The sequence below is a fragment of the Mytilus trossulus genome, chromosome 4 (genome assembly GCF_036588685.1).
Source record: "Mytilus trossulus isolate FHL-02 chromosome 4, PNRI_Mtr1.1.1.hap1, whole genome shotgun sequence".
NCBI lineage: Eukaryota > Metazoa > Mollusca > Bivalvia > Mytilida > Mytilidae > Mytilus > Mytilus trossulus.
Genome location: NC_086376.1, coordinates 77,414,762 through 77,433,544, shown reverse-complemented (window position 1 = coordinate 77,433,544; position 18,783 = coordinate 77,414,762). Strand labels below are relative to the sequence as shown.

At 31.7% G+C, this 18,783-nt stretch overlaps 2 protein-coding genes across 2 annotated transcripts; one reads left to right on the top strand and one right to left on the bottom strand.

The window, feature by feature from the left end:
* Positions 1-2,464: 2,464 nt before the first annotated feature.
* On the bottom strand, positions 2,465-3,508 carry LOC134716817 (E3 ubiquitin-protein ligase TRIM71-like). Its single transcript, XM_063579827.1, has one exon. The coding sequence runs from the start codon at positions 3,506-3,508 to the stop codon at positions 2,465-2,467; it is 1,044 nt and encodes a 347-aa protein (XP_063435897.1).
* Positions 3,509-14,273: 10,765 nt separating this feature from the next.
* Positions 14,274-18,042, top strand: LOC134714207 (prisilkin-39-like). Its single transcript, XM_063575448.1, has 3 exons — positions 14,274-14,408; positions 14,729-14,902; positions 16,846-18,042. Exons 1-3 carry the CDS (start codon positions 14,330-14,332, stop codon positions 17,823-17,825), a joined length of 1,233 nt encoding a protein of 410 aa, XP_063431518.1. The 5' UTR covers positions 14,274-14,329; the 3' UTR covers positions 17,826-18,042.
* The last annotated feature ends 741 nt before the right edge of the window (positions 18,043-18,783 follow it).

Below are 18,783 nucleotides of genomic sequence, written 5' to 3'. Positions count from 1 at the left end.
ATCAAATATAAAGAAAATATATATTTATACTTATTCAATAACGCTTATTAATTAGCCGTAATTAATAACACTTAATAATGACCTTATATTCCAAAGTAATTAATTTAATTAATTAGTGTCATCAAACTTAAATTGACGTCATAAAAATTAGCCTCACATCGGGAGGCTACCTCTCAGGAGGCTACCTTTTTCCCATAGGGTTAACATTAGACAAAAGTCGCCAGAACCCCCACTTCCCCCACTACTCCCACTACTATTTATAATGGGCTTAATATGAGTCAAAATAGGGTAAAATAGTGGGTCGCATTTAGGTATAAGCGTCACGCCGGATTGCCGATTTTTTGCAAGCGTGACAGGTAAAAGTCAAATGATTGTGTAGTGAAAAACGGGAAATGAAGTCTAGCGGGACACGGATAATTACAAAAAAATAGAACTGCATAGTATAAGCGGGATACGGGAATCTGACAAAACAATAAGCGGAATACGGGAATCTGCCAAAACAGTAAGCGGGATCCGGGATCAGAACCCCCCAATGAGACCCCAGAATAAGATATTTTTGTATATTCATCCTATTGTTACAGTCATGCCTTCAATAACAAATGTATCCGATGCATGCATTTTTTTATATTTTTGGTCCCTTTTTCAATTTTGTGGGGTCCAAATTTATAGACAAAAGTCCTTTAATATAGATATTTGGAATTTATTGACATGCTGAATCTAACCGTGTATCTAGTTTGGGGATTTTTTGCCTAGTTGCTGAAATAGCCCACATAGAGTTCCAAAGGGTCTAAAATCAACAAAAATGAATTGTAGCATGCATTTCGTGTACAATAACCCAAATGTGCATGGTTTTACCTCTGCGGTAGTATCCATTCGCGGATCTAGAATTTTTCATAAGTAGGGGCCCACTGACTGCCTAAGAGGACCCGCTGCTGTCACGCTCCAGTGATTCTCTATATAAGTTAAAATCAAGGAGAACGTAATCTGAAGAATACAATATGACATTTTGAGAATCGCTTTTGTTACAAGTTTGAAAAGCTATATATTTGATGAAGAATGAATGAGGAGTTTGTATTTCAATTTGAAAATACATGTATCATAAATCGTAAAGTTATCAACTAAGTTTTTTTTTCATTTGTTGCAAGTGCATTTATCACATAATTCTACAATAAAAATTCCTCGCATCTTTGAAAATTCTACATTAATAATGACTGCACTAACAGTGATAATTCATCGCATCTATAGTTAAAATGGATCGCTTTCAATAATCGATATGCTATATTATGATGCTTTTATAACACTTATTTGAACTTTTATGCTATGTTTCTATATTATAAAGATATATCACAATAAAAATATGTTAAAACTTAACTTATTTAAATAAAATCCTTTAACTTGATATTTTCAAAACGTAAACAAATACAGTTTTCCCATGATCCTTTATTCTACAATAGACATACCCGCATATAACAGTAAAAATGAACTAGCTGGATTCGCACTTTATATACACTGATTAAAACAACATCTTATATCTAAATATTGTGTTTTGTGTATTGAAAAAATAATTACCTTAACTAGGAAATTACATACTATCGTAAATTTAGTGTCATTGTCAATTTAACATAATTTTATAACAGCAAATAAGATTCTTAGTCAAAATATATTTACCCTGCTTGATTTCTAGTAATCAAAGCTTAAAGTCAAGACGATTTTTTCATAGTACAGTATCAATTAAACTTTATTTGAAAAAATAAAGTAAGAACATGAATCGGAAGAAAGTTGCTTATAACTATTAATAAGAAACGATTACATACGAAAAGAAAAATCATTTTGATAAATTGTACAACTATGTTATTTTGTAAACATTAACAATACTTTCTGAAAAAAACCAGGTACTATTAAAATGTTTCTTTCTTTATCAACGTCAATAGCCCAACCATTCTTTTGACTTGTCAATGTACGACTCTGTATTCCATCGGGTGATATTACCACAATGCTGTCATTGCTAAATGATGCCACGTAAACGTTGGAGTATTTGTCACATGACACGGCACATGGTGAATAGATAACAGTTTCATCTTTAAATTCCCAGACTTTCTCCCCAGAAACTTTGTAGCATGTGACCGTATTATTTGCCTTATTTGTCAGAAATATATTATTTTTATAATATGCCACATAGTTCGTACCTTGTAATGTTTTGTCTATATCGACAGAATTATGATGGCTGCCATCTGACAGGTTTATCATATTTATGTTTTTTCCAGGTCCACGGTATAATAACTTATCCTGTCCATAAGAAATCCCAGATTGTACACTTTTGCTTAATTTAATCGTCCTTTCTACTCTTTTAGATGACAAATCTATGATTTGAATCTCTTTTTGTTGAAATACCGCGACACTTCTATTGTCAATAGACGTAACATCAAATGGTGTTGTTAGTTGTATTTCGCCATCTACAGATCCATCAGCATTCAGAATAATAAGTCGCTGGTTGAAAGTATAATCCGCAAATACCATTTTTCCTGACTGGTTTATTGTACACCCCGTTATAATGGTAGGCTGTTTTCCCTCCGGTAAAGTAAAAATTGTGAGCTGTAGGTTGAAATCTCATGATCTGAGCCTGCTTTTCTTTTTCTTTCTTTAGAATAATACTTGGATTATTTAATTCAGTTGATATTGTACAAAAAGAGGAAATAGAGGATAAAATTTCAGTAACATTACTATTAATACTACAGTTCAGAGTAACTTGTTGCAGACTTCCATCTTCCACTAAGGAAGTGACGGACCTCTCTGACTTTGATACTTCTGCTTCAATCTGTTTCCTCCCAAGAAATCTGTGTAAATCTGAGGCAAAGTCCGTCATTGCTGAAATAATATTCTCTGCATCTTTGATTTCTCTACTGCTGTGGGAGAGTTTACTTAATATAGTTTCAATTTGGCTTTTGACTTTATCTTCAGTAGATTTTAAATTTGCAAGTGCTAGCCCTTCAAGTTTATCGAGGTGTGCATTTATTTGTTGGCGTACCTGTTTGATTTCACTCTTGACTTTGTTTCCCTGTTCAAGAATACTTTTCAGATTTTCCTCGCGGTCAATCTTTATCCTATCAATGTTATTCTCTAGATCTCTTAAAGTCAGTTTCATGTCTTCGAAATGACTGGACAATTCCGATGTCTTCACGACTTCTTCCAAGACTTGTAATCCTTTACATTCGCTATGGCTTGTTGATATACAGAATGGACAACATGGGACCTCATGGATTTGACAATAGTTCTGATACTTTCTATCATGGTCTGGACAGTGCTGACGTATACTTGTTATGTACTGTGGTAATTTTTTATAATTTTCTATGGAGATAACACCATGGCCTCGTAAAAGCTTGGACGAATTGTGAAAAATAAGACAGTTAGAACAAAAACCTTCCTCACAGTCAGGGCACCAATGTTCTGCATCTTTTGTGATATGCTGAGAATCACACACGCCGCATTTAAATGTAATGGATGTTGCCATGGTTAGAATTCCTGAAACAAATAACAATTCGTATATGATTCTTGTGACATCAGTTAAAAGACAAGCTTAACTTTATAAATGTGACCAGCCTTTTCTAAATGTATATTTATACATACTGATAAACGTAATCATCGCATTTAATCAGATTTTCTGTACGGAAAACACGTTCAAACTCATTACAAAACAGTGACACCTGATACCCTGAAACATTCAAAATAAGCCTTCTATTTGATGAAATAGAAGTTCTACATTATTTTTACTTGTGTTAAAGGACAATCTTTGTCAATATTTTGGATTTATAAAATCATTTTCATCAAAAAAGAAAAAAATAATAATATGATAGTATTTAAATGGTTCGAACAAAAATTATAGGTGGAAGAAATGCAACATGATGAATGCAACTATTAGAGCGAGCATACACAGATTCTCCTTCGATGGAAATAAGTTAAATTCAAGATCTTGGTCGGGAGCTTGCTGTCAAATCTTTTTTTTTAAATTGTGTTACAGGGGGAATAAACTTAGTACTTTTACTGTTGTTTGTCCTGTTTTCCAGGCGTCGGCCTTTGATTTGTGTTTTAAAGCATCATTAATATATCTTCGTACATTTGATAAACAGGTTTATTTTATGTTGTTGGGGTTTTTGTTTTTATCTTATTTTTGTAGCCTTTTCCAATTGTCTAGTCAGGGATCTTTCGTGCATAATGTCGATATTTGTAGTAGCTTTGTTCAAATGTCATATTTTTGTTACCACAAAAATTCTAATAGCAATCTTGTAAGTGAAAATATGTGTTAAAAAACTGAAAATAGTTGAAATTTACCTGAGATAACGCCTTGTTTTCGACCAGGAAGATCAAAGTTTGCTTATGACGACTAAAAGATACCGGACACATGACATATCTAATTTTTAAATGGCGGGAACTGTTGTGATTTTTTAAAACGTGTACAAATTGCCGAAACTGTTTGTAAAAGCATTATTTTTTTAAAATGTAATGCACAATGAATAGTGTCCCCATTTTTTATTCGAATATGTATAACAAAATACGTCTCTTGTCATTGGATATAACGTATCAAAGTAAAAATAATATTTCGTATTCCCGAGAAGAGAGTGTACTTAAGGGATCAACAAATTTGAGAGTCGAAAGCGAATTGACAATGTCAGAGCAAAAAAAACCAGCATGTCTTGTGTTTAAACACCATGAAATGTGTTTTGAAATTAACGTGTTAAAAAACATGTTTAGATCAACACGTGTTATTTTGTGCACAAAATGTGTGTTTCATAATTATTTTGTTCTTTTTAAACAGAAAAGTTGAGAAAGTGATTTTTGAATCATGTCGGTACAGAAGGATTGACTACTCATCAGATTTGATATTGTGGCGAGAATGCAACAGCAATAAAACAAATGCTCAACAAAATACCTAAAGATTGATCTGACTGTTTGTAGTAAAAAATCATAAAAGCTGATTGCTATCAAGACTTCATCATACTGTCTCTAAGTCGAACTTGATGTTCCTTCAAATAGATCTATACCTTCCTATAGCTTTATGTGAAAAGTATACCGCAATATATGATATGTACCTCTCTCTTGCTTCCGTATAATTTTTGTATGTCTGTACAGATACACTATGTAATTAGTGTGTGTATCTCTATACCATTGTAATTTGGTTTGTTGAGAAATAAAGATATATATATTTTCTTGTAATGGCACCTAAAATTGTTGTCTCGGGTACATCAAACCTTTAGTCCAATAGACATGCGTATCTGAATTTACAAGTATGACAATACTCTTTAACTTCAACGTACTTTGTTTGATCATTTGTTATTCATTGATGAGTCTTATATTTGTAGGCAAAGTGCGCGTTTGACTTACAAAAGTATTATCATGGTATCCATGATGAGTTTAAATGCATAGAAACGATGAGATCCTGGTATCTATGATGGGTTTACATGTATATACAGGTGCATCGTCGAAGATAGTACAAGTATAATTTCGAAATATTTCACGTTTTTAAGTTTTTGGTAATTTGGAAATTTGCTTGTGGCAATTGAAAGTCTAATCCCTGTAAATATCCCTATTGAAAACGTTTTGTATGGATAATAAAATTATTGGGTTCAGTATTAAATCTTGCATGTATACGAGAGAAACGATTTAGATGTAATCTGAGACATTGCTGTAAACCAGAAATCAACTTAAACAATGATTGTGTTTCAATATATTTTGATATTTTTACCCGATAGGTTTAAAATAACAGTTAGCTTGGGACTTATAATACTCCGTATTCATTTTTTTTTTGAATTCGTTACCATTTAAAGATATTAAATGAAGGTAAAAATTTTAAATATGGGTGTTTTAAGTATTTGATTCTGTATAAAGTGAAGAACTTGCAATAATCTTTTAGCAGTTATAATGCTATTATTTGGTGGTAGTTATCTCTCTTGCCATACAAAATCACGCCAGTTTACATAATAAAAACAATTGCAACCTCAACAAAAAAAATGAAATTGGACAGTACAAAAATCCACCATTACCACCAACAATCGGCTCAGCAAATACAAAGACAACCAATAGAAACCGACTTCTCCAACAATATAGACAAACAAATATTTCAGTGTATGTTCACATGTGTTTATATGTCTTCCGATTTAGTTAAGTCGTTTCAATTGATATGTCATAGTGTGTGTTTCTACATGTATGTTGTGATATTACACTACTGTTTCAGATAAGGGTGAAGGTTAGTTCCTATTAAAGCATTTAAACCCGCTGCAATTGTTTGAACCTGTTCAAGTCAAGAATCTGATGTCCATTAGTTATCCTTTGCTGGTGTGGTTCTATAGTGTTTCTCGTTTCTAGTTTTTTTTATATAAATTAGACCGTTGGTTTTCCGTTTGAATGAATTTACACTAGAAATTTTGGGGGCCCTTTGTTGTTTGCTGTTCGGTGTGTGCCAATGCTGTGTTGAAAACCATACTTTTGACCTATAATTGTTTACTTTTATAAATTGTGACTTGGATGGAGAGTTGTCTCATTGTCACTCATACCACATCTTCTTGTATAAATACACAAAACAAAAACGACATTTGGCAATCATATTTCATCTTTTGATTTTTATAACACACAGTGCAAATAACATTTCTTTATATAAGCACGATATAATGTGAAATTTAATCACATTCACCTTCACACAAATAATAATTATTTAATATATCGGTGTGAATCCAGGATTTTGAAAAGGGAAGACCCCTGGCAAGCCATCGTTTGGAGTAAAAATATATACATTTATCATATATGAAGCTACAACACAAAATAAAGACTGGCGTGCATAGCTCATGTATCACTACAACATATATAAAAAAACACTGACTGAAAACAAGCAGACGTGTTTATTGTCCTGGATGATTAAACCACATTGTTAATGCTTTAGATATTTTTCTTCTCCTCGGTGTTCCCTTCCTTCTTTTTTTTTATGTCAATTGGGATTTTATATGGAAAAAAATGACAGATAAAAAAAAATCATGTGGGGAATGTTTAATACATATCTAGGATTAGAATTTCAAACTACTGGAAACTTTTTGTTGCATGTTTAATGTGACTGATATCAGATTACCTCAGTTTGAGGATATCAATTGCTTTTCTTTCAAACTGTTCTGGCTTCTTCCGCCTTATTTTTAGACTTTTATCTCGAATTTGACTTACACAGTCATCTCTGAATCTATGACGAACGAGACGATTTTAGTTTTGAAATTCTGAATTTCCCCCACCTAAGTAGGAATATACAAACCTTACCTGCATATGGGATATATATTTCCCAAGTTACTCGATATTCAAGAGCTTGTAGCTCCTACTCAGACTTTGAAAACGTCATAAGTGTATGAGTAGAAAGTTGATGAACCAGGGAAATGTCAAAGAACGTCTCTTCCTTTTTCTAAAAAAAGTTCATCGGAAGGTACCAGGACCTTGTTCATATATATTCCGTATCGACTTCACAAATAATACATGATGGTCATGATGTATAGATTCAGCGTACTGATGTTGTTTATCACCTTAACAACGTGTTATATTTTTTTTAATACATATATCTTTATTGCAAAATTACACCCATGAGGGTCAAGCAATACAATGAAACAATAATTTTATACTATACAATGCAATACAATGAAATACAATGTAATACAATGAAATACAAAATAATACAATACAATATATGGAAAAATAGAACATTAGAGTTCAATTATAAATGTATGTAAAAAAAACACCATCATAACCTTGCCTGACACGGGTCTGACTCCCTCAGTTCTAAAGACTGTTTAATGAAGACTCCAATATGACAAACAAGTTCAGGGATGGGGTTTAGAATGTGTTTAAGTTTATTGAATGCATCAAGATGCTGAAATAATGGTACATAGTCTTTTAGATAAACAAAAAGATTAGAACGCAAAGATATGTTAATGTCACAATACAAAAAGAAATGATATTCGTCATCTAAGACTTCACATTTTTTACATAATCTTTGTGCTCTTGGAATGTTTTTGTACCTTCCTAATTCAATGCCTAGGGAATGATCACTTAGTCTAAATTTTGAGAGTAACTGCCTATGTATAAAATTATTGCAATTTAAATATTCCTCAGACTGACAATTATTTTTTAATTTCCCATAAAGACAAAGTTTTGATGAGGAATCCATTTTTGAAAGTTTAATTAAAGTATTTTTTTCATATTCCTCTGAAACACACTTTTTTATATTACATTTTAACATGTATATTGTTCTTTCATTTGTCTTTGTTCTATTATTAATATTACTTATACTGTTAGATTGTTTTATGTGATATCCATTTAACGTGACGGTACTTAAACATCCCGTCAATGCGTTTGTATTATCTGTCATTTTTTGCTAGAGTGTTTTGTATATGTAATTTTTTGTGTTTCTTTGGTTCTTATAACGTGACTCTGTACTTTAAAAGATCCCGTCAGTATGATATGTCATTATGATATATTTCTATTATGAATTAGAAAATACGTTGAACCTCAATAAAGGCAACAGTAGTATACCGCTGTTCAAAACTCATAAATCCGTTGACAAAAAAACAGAATCGGGGTAACAAACTAAAACCGAGTGAAACGCATTAAATATAAGAGGAGAACAACGACATAACACTAAAATGTAACACACACAGAAACGTACCGAGCATCAGACAAAATCCCACGAGAATAACAAATATAACATAAAAACCAAATACATAAATTTGGAATAGACAAGTACCGTGACACGTCTTATCGCAATGTGAATTTACACTCAAAAATAACGTCCAAAAAGTTAAATCGCGTAGTGGAATGAACTATTTGTGGATTCTTATAAATTCCATATAACTTTTGGACTATTTTAAATCTCGGACAATTTCTGAAATATATTTCTTACATACATTACTTTTGATTTTTTTTAACCCTGTATGCAAACACTGCCCATGTGAATTTTAACATTTATAATACAATAATATGTGACATATATAATTTTCTGACGTCAGACACGCGAATCAATGAATGTGTTTGTAGATAGATGTTTTTGTTTTCTGTTAAATGGTTTCTTTTAAAATAGTTACACTACTGCTACTTACCAATAGTTTGACTATATTATTTATTATGTCTGTTTAGTTCACGCATCATTGTAAATATAACGGAATGTGATGTGACTGTCAACATAGTGAGAGGTTTAGCGATATAAAACCAGGTTTAATCCATCATTTTCTACATTTCAAAATGCCTCTACCAAGTCAGGAATATGACAGTTCTTGTCCATTCGTTTTTTATGTGTTTTGTCATTTAATTATGCCATTTGATTATGGACTTTCCGATTGGATTTTCCTCTGAGTTCAGTATTTTTGTGATTTTACTTTTTTCCATCAACTCTGAAAATATGCACAATAGTTATATCGTATTCTCTATAGAATCATATTCAAAACAGTGTGGTCCTGGCCATTGATTGACGACCTAAATTATCCCATTGACTGGGACAGATTCGGTGAACGTTTGTCTGTAACGACCATTGCTCACTTCTTACTTATTATAGATTTTAAACTGTGGGGTCACCAAAGGTACTTAACGCCTTTAATAATAAAATAATTCGAAAAATTATTCAGGAATAACCTTTATGTTTTGATTTATATTATTAATATAAATCAACACATCGTATTATTCCGGATTCGTTTTTCGAATTGCTCTATTTAGGTGTTGAGAACCTTTGGTGACCCCACAGATCCAGTGTCTTTTACAAGTACATGGTGAGCAGTGATTATTACCGACAAACGTTCACCTAATCTGTCCCAGTCAATGGTATAATTTAGGTCGTCAATCAATGGCCAGGACCACACTGTTTTGAATATGATTCTCTTCAAGCTGCTTAAAATACAGTGATACAACACATTATTTCTGACACTATATTTTAAAATATAATATAACGATCAATCTTATTAGTTTTTACTAGAAACTACAATTTCGTAATCAAATTTATGAAATCACTGACTGAGCAGGTTTACATTAGACTGCGGAGAAAAGTGAGAAAGGCAATTGTTGGTTGTTGAACCGGTGCTTATATCTTTTGAAATATGTTTGTACTTATTTAACAAAAAAGAACGATGTTTTATCTATCCCTCTAAACAGTATGTATTTGTTAATATTTGCCCAATAAAGAACAATATTTGGATTTTTTTTATGTGAAAACTAATGATTATGGTATGGTATACGACAGCAATACAACACAGTGAAACATAGTATTCCTTAAGTAAAACGGGCACAGGACGTTTGCGCATCTTTACATGTAAAACGATAGGACATTTGCGCTTCAAATACTATGGACAATTGAATCACCTGTATAAAATTGACCGGACATTTGCGCTTTTAACCTTTAGTCGTCCACTTGTAATTTTAATGAGAAGTAATATTGCGTAGATGAATTTAACTTATATTTGTCATTATTACGACCAAAAATGCAGCATCCTTCCATGTCCACTATAATGAACAGTTCTATTTATTCATTCTTTTAAAAAAAATCTTTTTGAAGAGTATCATTTTACAATTGTTGGTGAATTACATTACGATTTGTTATATTGATGAACAGGCACCCCTGCCAAGAATTGAGAAATATGATTATGTATTTGAAATATGGGCGAAATACCAGTCAGAACAGTTAACAAGAGCTAATTTTGTTCAGCCCTTGGGCTTCAGATATCAATCTAAAATGTCCTGTGATGACTGTTTTCATGTCTTTGGAATGTTTTCTTTATCTTTTTTTAGCAGTATATAAACTTTTTAACATATATCAATGTGCTACGAAATGTGCTATGCAATGATTTTTAAACTTTTAACTTTGCCCGGACAAAAGAGGAGGATAGTTGTAAAAACCAATATTGCAAAAGCGCAAATGTCTTTTGTAAAAGGCGCAAATGTCTTTTTTAAATAGCGCAAATGTCCTATGACTTGAAGCGCAAGTGTCCAAAAGTAAAAGCGCAAAAATCCTCTGAAAAAGTGCAAACGTCCCGCGCCGAGTACAACATAGTTTGGAATGCCAGTGTAAATATTCATGACATGCTTTAAAATTTTGAATGTAAATCCAGTAACGGTAATCATAAAATTGTCCAAGGTTGTTTTATAACAAGACCAGAGAAAACTTAGAAGTGTCGTAATATCAAATCTCCTAAATGTATCGATGCCAATTCATGACTAAGGAATTCAACACTAGGTTAGGTTCGGGTTCAATTGTTCATTAATATATTTTCGTCACTCTAAATTCTTCAAAATATTTTTCAAAAGTTTTATTCTACGTTCAGTTTTCGACAATGAACCTTTGTCAAGATTATTTTATGAAACTGTAAAATTTACCAATTTATTTTAATTCATAATGTGAGTTTTTTAATTTTAAAGTTGCAACATCTTCGTGTTAAGTTGACAACACGCATTTTTCTGTTTATTTGACTCTTTTTTATCTAAATCCTATGACATTTTTGACCTTTTGCGGCCTAGATCGGTCTCATTTGGTTATGCCAGAAACAAAATTTCAGCACACGAAATTAAAAACTTGCATTGAGTTTGTAATACTTAGAAATATCAACATAATATGCTGCAACAACATTCTCTAAATTTGAACCAGCAGTGACAATAGAATTTTTTCAATATTCTATTTGCTCATGTCTTTATGCTTATCGGACAATTTGTTGTCCAATGAACGTACCAGGAAGATGTTATAATAAGGTTATTCAACTTGTGTCATTACATGTAAACAAAAAACAAAAACAAACGGCGTGAATTATCTTAAAAAAGTACAATTCAACTTTGTAGTAAAAACTATTAAAAGATAAGTTCATTCTATGTAAAGATGTGTTTATTCTTTATTATGATTTCATTTGTTGAATCTATATTAAGAAGCGTTAGTTCAGTTATGTTAAATGAGTATCTCTGCTCTTGGTGGAAGTAGATATGATATTCGTGATTTGAAATAGTAATATTTGTGAACACATTTGGTTTACCCTTTCATTTGTTAGTGTATTTATTAATTCATCAATTTTCTGTACATTCTTTTAATGTAAATAAGCAATATGGAAATGTGTATTGATCAGATAATTAATAAACAAATCTGAACAGGGAACAGCTATATGTAAAATTATTATTTTACTGTACTCCTTCCTGCACTGTAAATTAAGAAATGATTGCGTGCGTTTAGTTGATTATTTTGATATTGGAGCTTTGTACAAAATTGCGACATAAATTGTTGCGACTTCACGAAATGATGAATACAAACAAAAAATCGAGTTTAACCAGTATCGTTGCAATTTTCGAAAAAAAAATCGGAAAAAAGTTTCCGAATTTTTAGCATATTATGTAGCAGTATGCTGAAACTGAAGTTGTATTACGTAGATATAATCTTGCAATTCGTTTTAGGCTCACTGTCACCCAAACGTATTACTCCCACTCCCCAACCCCTATATTTCATTGACCATTGACCCAAGTTAAAAAAAAAACATATTAATTTTGATTATCCTATCTTAAGTTTTTTTTTATTCAAACTCTTGGAAAATCTCCGTTCCCTTTTTTTGGCGGAGCATCTTAAATACCTTGTGTTCTCTAAAATTTCACAGATAATAGACACTTCAGAAAAAAAAGTTTTCATATTTTATTCTTCTTAAAATTTGATATTACAGTTCATTAATTTATTCGTCAAATTTGATCAGATCAGCACTTTTAACAATTCTAATACATGTATGGTTTTATTCAAGCTGTTGTCGTACAAGCGATAAAAGCATGTAGGAGTGGAATGAAGACCCATCCATGCGAAGGATACGTACATGTAGCTATATGATAATTGATTTATGTTTGAAAAAAAATTAACTTAGCAACATATTTCATCTATTTACTGTCATAAGATGATGACGAATATCGATTTAATATAAATTTAAATTTTATAAAACAGTATATCAGTTCGTAACTAATAAAATTCACAATGTTATGCTGTTATTATTAATGTTTCTTTTGCTTATGTAAAATAAGGCAGAAATGCATATTTTAGGTCATCATTATTATGATATTTATAAAAAAAGGTATTTACCAAGTAATAATTTCACAATTTAAATTACAGTTAAAATGTTTTAAATTCATATTGCCAGTGAATGTTTGTGTCTGCGCCATTCTACCGACTTTTGTCATATATGAGTATATGTTGTGTCTGAGACATGCAACGAAACGATATACTTGATTTATTTCTGACTTGTCCACGACAGTAAGACCTTTTAATTGTATCTCCATTTGATGAATACAGATATCATCTACACAATGATTTTTTTTTTTAAAGTATTTGCTTCAAATGATAACAGCACCATGTAGTTGGTACCACATACTGCATAGTTACAGTATGCTAAACCTTTCTTGTTTATTATTTTTGTCGTTTTTGGTTAAAGGCTGCTAAAGGCTATTTCTATAATTTGCTTTCCAATGAATTTTCATCACATGAATGGTTCTTAGGTAGGTATATATCAAAACGTGCTTCAAAGGCAAAATATTTGGTAATGATGTACGGTTATAGTTTAATAATGAATCATTCGAAGCCCTAATGCTTGATTACCCCTATGCATATATTGTATTGGCCGTGTTGGGCACAACAGTCCTTAATTGTCGTGTTTTAATGCTCCTTTTATTTTATTTGAGCGTCACTTATGCGTCTTTTGAAGACAAAGCGCGCGTCTGGCGTATCATATTATAACCCTTTTTTTTTCTTTGGTGAGTTTTCCAAAGATTGACAGTGCTTGAAAGTCAGATGAATCGAAAAAAAAACAATGATTACAATTTAATATGACGATTCGGGATAACTTTATTTAACCGCAGTTTTAATGATTTTATGAATGTGTGATAGGCGTTGCAATGATTTAGAGCCATGGAATAGGAGGGGCTTTGGGTTGCATGGTTAAATGACTACAATGATTACCTGCTTCACGAATAGCAAGGAACTGAAATAGAAATGGGTTAACAATACCTTCATGTATGAGAAAAAAATTGTTCTGAAGTTTAACAAACGCAGTTGGTATACGGGTTTAACTTTTTCAAATAGCCAACAATTTCAATTCGAGTTTATCTATATCAGCATCTTTGCATTAGATTTCACATTACAATGTTAAAACGTAGCTTTTGAACTTTACACGTGTTCAGCTGACAAAAGATGTAAAAAAAACTTCCTTCTACGTTATAGTTGGTTATCTGCGTGAGCTGTCATCAGCTGTTACACATTGTCTGAGTATATAGATAACTATCGTACAACTCGGCTGACCACAATACCTACAGGTCTAACATGAAGTTTGTAGCAATCCTATTGATATTGGTCATCTCCTTGGCTGAAGGTGGTAGCACCAGTTACCGATGTAATCCAAGTAAGTGTATACCATACGACAATAATTTACATTAGAAATTTTCATTTTATCATACAGGACAAATTTGCTTTAAATATGATTTCAGTTTCTTTGTTATGCATATTCTCATAATCCGAAAACAATTCGTTGAACGTTTAACGTTTTAAAGTAAGCAGCTGTTTCATTTAATTCATTTTTTAAAAGTTAATTGATACATTTGATCATTAGTTAGTCCTTTTGTATTTTGATTTAATTTAATGTACATTCATCCTTCTGTACGTAAATTACTCTCATTGTTTTCTACAAAAGAAACTCACATCTTCAAACACTCATCTTTTTAGAGTGTGGTTTGCAGAAAGACAAAGGGACGTGTTGTAGACAAAGATATTGTTATCCGAAAACTCAATATTTCTATGACCATGGAAAAGGGAGATGTCGCCGATTTAAATACAAGGGGTGTAATGGTAACAAAAACCAATTTGCTAGCAGATGGACATGTATGAAAGCATGTCGAGGTATTGTTTATTTTTTATTTTCTTTTGTCAAACAAATGTATAACGTGCAAATTCAGATTACATTTTTAAATAGCATGGCGGATGGGTCGGATCTTTAAATTGTAGCCGTCTTCCAAGAGGAAGGGGTTAATTTATCCAGCATTCATTTCATTTAAGTTCAACAAAAACTCAATCTTTCCTTTAGTTCAAAGTTTTTGCACATTCTTGTGTTTGCCGACAGTTTTTATCTGAAGATGTGACCAAACTTTGTATGCATTTTTTATAGTTGGAATTTGTAATTTTGCTAGATTTTGACATTATTTTGTTTAAATATATAATATTTATATTTGATTAATTTTTAGCGAAACTCTTTTGGAATTATATTTGTAATTTAATATAAAATCAACCTCAAGATTCAAATGAATATATTTTTGGTTAAAGATATCATCCGATGCAATGATTTCCAATACATTTGAAATTCGCCGTATAACTGCAACAGAAATAAATATACCCCGGTATGCTAAGGCTGATTTATGTTGGCGTTTTTGTGTATAACAGCTCTGATATTCTGTTGTTTCGTTGTTTTCTTATCATAGTTAATGTGCTTCCCTCTTTATTGGTTTGTAACCCGGATTTGTTTTCGCTTAATCGATTAATTACTACTGAACAGCGGTATGCGTGCCTTTATTTACAAAGTCATTTTTTTTTTTATTTTTTTTTTTTATTCAAGAATATGATTTAAACTCTTTGATATTTTGAATAATGTAATTAAACTCTCTTCTTCTGTGTACATGATAAAAACATCCCGTGGTTATCATAGAGGATAAGGTTAAAAGAAATTGGAAATAATACACTATTTACTTCAAATAAAATGGCATATAGAAAACAAAAATGAAGAGTCAAATCAGTGATGACGAGCCATTGGTCGATAAAAGCAGCCGATGTTGACGTCATAGAAAAGGGAATCATCGTCTTTTACTGTATAACGAGTATAACTGCATGTATATGTACATTTATTTGAGCCACGGGTTGAAAATCACTTCAACCCAGCTATTAAAAAGTAAAATCACAAAAATACTGAACTCAGAGGAAAATCAATACGGAAAGTCCATAATCACATGGCAAAATCAAATAACAAAACGCAATAAAAACGAATAGACAAGAACTGTCATATTCCTGACTTGGTACAGGCATTTTCAAATGTAGAAAATGGTGGATTAAACCTGGTTCTAATTGGCATGCTGAAATCGGGAACCGTGTCTGTGGTTGTCTTAATATGTTATTTAGATACTATGGTGTTGTTGGTACCTAGATGTTTATATTCAATTTAATTGATGACGAAATGTGTAGCTAACTTGTTAAATGTTTTGTTGAACACTGTTTGTTGACCTGTTGGTGTATTTTCGAATGTATTTGTGGTTCGATTGGTTCATTATAAAACGTACACCTCACATATCCTTTATGCATACGAAGGAGGTACCAAACACCTTGACTAAAATTAATTTGGCTCGGTTAATGATTTTGACAAAATATTTTATTTGACCCTTTGACAAAAGTATAAGAAAAATTCAAAAGCTTGAACAACATACTTCATATGAAAAATTTCATGAAACATATAGCAGTTTGACAAACACTAATTTTGATCATTGAGGAACTAGATTTTTCCTTAAAAATATAATGTGATTAAAACGTTCAGATGATCTTTAAAGAGTTCTCTCCCTGTAGTGCTATGTACCACCTTAATCAGTTGTCAAAAATAAATTATTGTACGAAATTATGCATAGTGTTTTATTTTGTCGCCTCAATAATTTTGTATTATTTTAGATTTAGCTCTGCCTCACTCAAATATTAATTTCTGACACTTCACTTAAATTGTCCAATATATCATGATATGCTTATAAATACATGAATTATTATCAACTTTTGTTTAACTTTTAAAATTACAAAAACATTGTTGCTTTTAGGATGTGATTTCAAATATGGCTACGGCTATGGTTATCAAAAAGGAAAAGGTGAAGTTCATGGATATGGACATACAAAGGGAAAGAGCTATGGATATCAAAAGGGAAAAGGCGAAGGATATGGCTATGGATATCAAAATGGAAAAGACGGAGGTCATGGTTATGGTTATGGATATCAAAAAGGAAAAGACGGGGGAATTGGTTATGGGTATAACAAAGAAAAAGGAAAGGGATATAGCTATGGATATCAAAAGGGAACAGGTGAAGGTCATGGCTACGGCTATGGAGGTCATGGTTATGGCTATAGCAAAGAAAAAGTAGAGGGACACGGTTATGGCTATGGATATCAAAAAGGTAAAGGTGAAGTTCATAGCTATGGCTATGAAAAATTAAACAGCAATAAACATGGTTATGGTTATTTATATCCCAAAGGGAAAGGGGAAAGTCATGGTTATGGCTATGGATATCAAAAAGGAAAAATCGAAGGATCTGGCCATGGATATCAAAAGGAAAAAGGTCAAAGTCATGGTTATAACTATGGTTATCTATATCAAAAGGGAAATGGCAAAGGAAAAGGACATGTGTATGTCAAAGGAAAAGGACATATGTATGTTAAAGGAAAAGGACACGGCATGGGAAAAGGACATATGTATGTTAAAGGAAAAGGACACGGCATGGGAAAAGGACATATGTATGTTAAAGGAAAAGGACACGGCATGGGAAAAGGACATATGTATGTTAAAGGAAAAGGACACGGCATGGGAAAAGGACATATGTACGTCAAAGGAAAGAGACATGGCTTTTACAAAGGAAAAGGACACACATTGAGCAAAGGAAATGGGCATTTTTATCGCAAAGGAAAACGTCCTTTTAATCGCAAAGGAAACAATCATTTCTATCGCAAACGAAAAGGTCATTTCAATCGCAGACGACAAGGACGTTTTTATCGTAAAGGAAATGGACGTTTTGGTCGACGTGGCTAAGACCTGACACTTTTAAAAGAAAAATACATCAATATAGCTAAAAACCATAAAAATTATACATATGAGTATTGAAAAGAAAATGATAAATATAACAAGACCCTCGAAGTATATTGGAATTATTTGGAAATTATTGCAATATAGTAACCACTATATCTAATTCAGCTGGTCCAATAAACCAGTTGAGCTTTTGATATCACAACCTACTTTTGAAGGGCTTTTTTTGGTATTATAGCATTAAAATTATTTAAAAAATACTGAGATATTGATATTTACTGTACCCTTATTAATAAATGAATTAAGTAGCAGAAACTTGAACGGTTATAACGTTGACTTTAAAACACTCATTCTCAAAACACTCGATGGTTTCAAGAAAAGAAAAAACAATAAATTTATACAAACATTATTAATACATACATGAATAAAAGTAATATAGTTTGATATAGATAAATATAAATGCAAAAGCAGTAACAGATTGTATGTCTCTATATTTAACTATATCTAATTATGTGTTCATGTGAAGTGTATTTTTTCTTAATCATATTAAAACTGTACATTTTATTGATTAGTACAATGCCTTTTTCTAAGCATCGATATTTTCTTTTAGAATTATATTATTTCTATTGAAAGGTTATTAATTTTTCCGCGAGATAACATCATGAAAATATAATAAAAAAATGCACAAATGATTTTTTTTATATCCGAGGAACACACACTAAAATGTCTTGCATGACTTTACAAGATATATCATGAACCAGTCAAGGGAAACCATTGGAAATGTGCGAACACTGCAACAATTCAAAGACAGTAGACTTAAACATACTCCATGTGTACTTTGAAATTATCACCACAAGCAATATATAAAAATGGCTAATGAAGTCAATCATTCGACAAACAAATCAATCATCAACAGTTTTATTGTAATGCCTATATTCGATAGAAGAGGAGCTTTATGTTTTTC

Excerpts from the sequence above, each read along its gene's own strand:
- LOC134714207 (XM_063575448.1), top strand. The coding sequence starts at position 14,330 with ATGAAGTTTGTAGCAATCCTATTGATATTGGTCATCTCCTTGGCTGAA. Across the intron at positions 14,409-14,728 it reads CAGTTACCGATGTAATCCAA|AGTGTGGTTTGCAGAAAGAC; the intron begins GTAAGTGTATAC and ends TCATCTTTTTAG. Across the intron at positions 14,903-16,845 it reads ATGTATGAAAGCATGTCGAG|GATGTGATTTCAAATATGGC; the intron begins GTATTGTTTATT and ends TGTTGCTTTTAG.
- LOC134716817 (XM_063579827.1), bottom strand. The coding sequence starts at position 3,508 with ATGGCAACATCCATTACATTTAAATGCGGCGTGTGTGATTCTCAGCAT.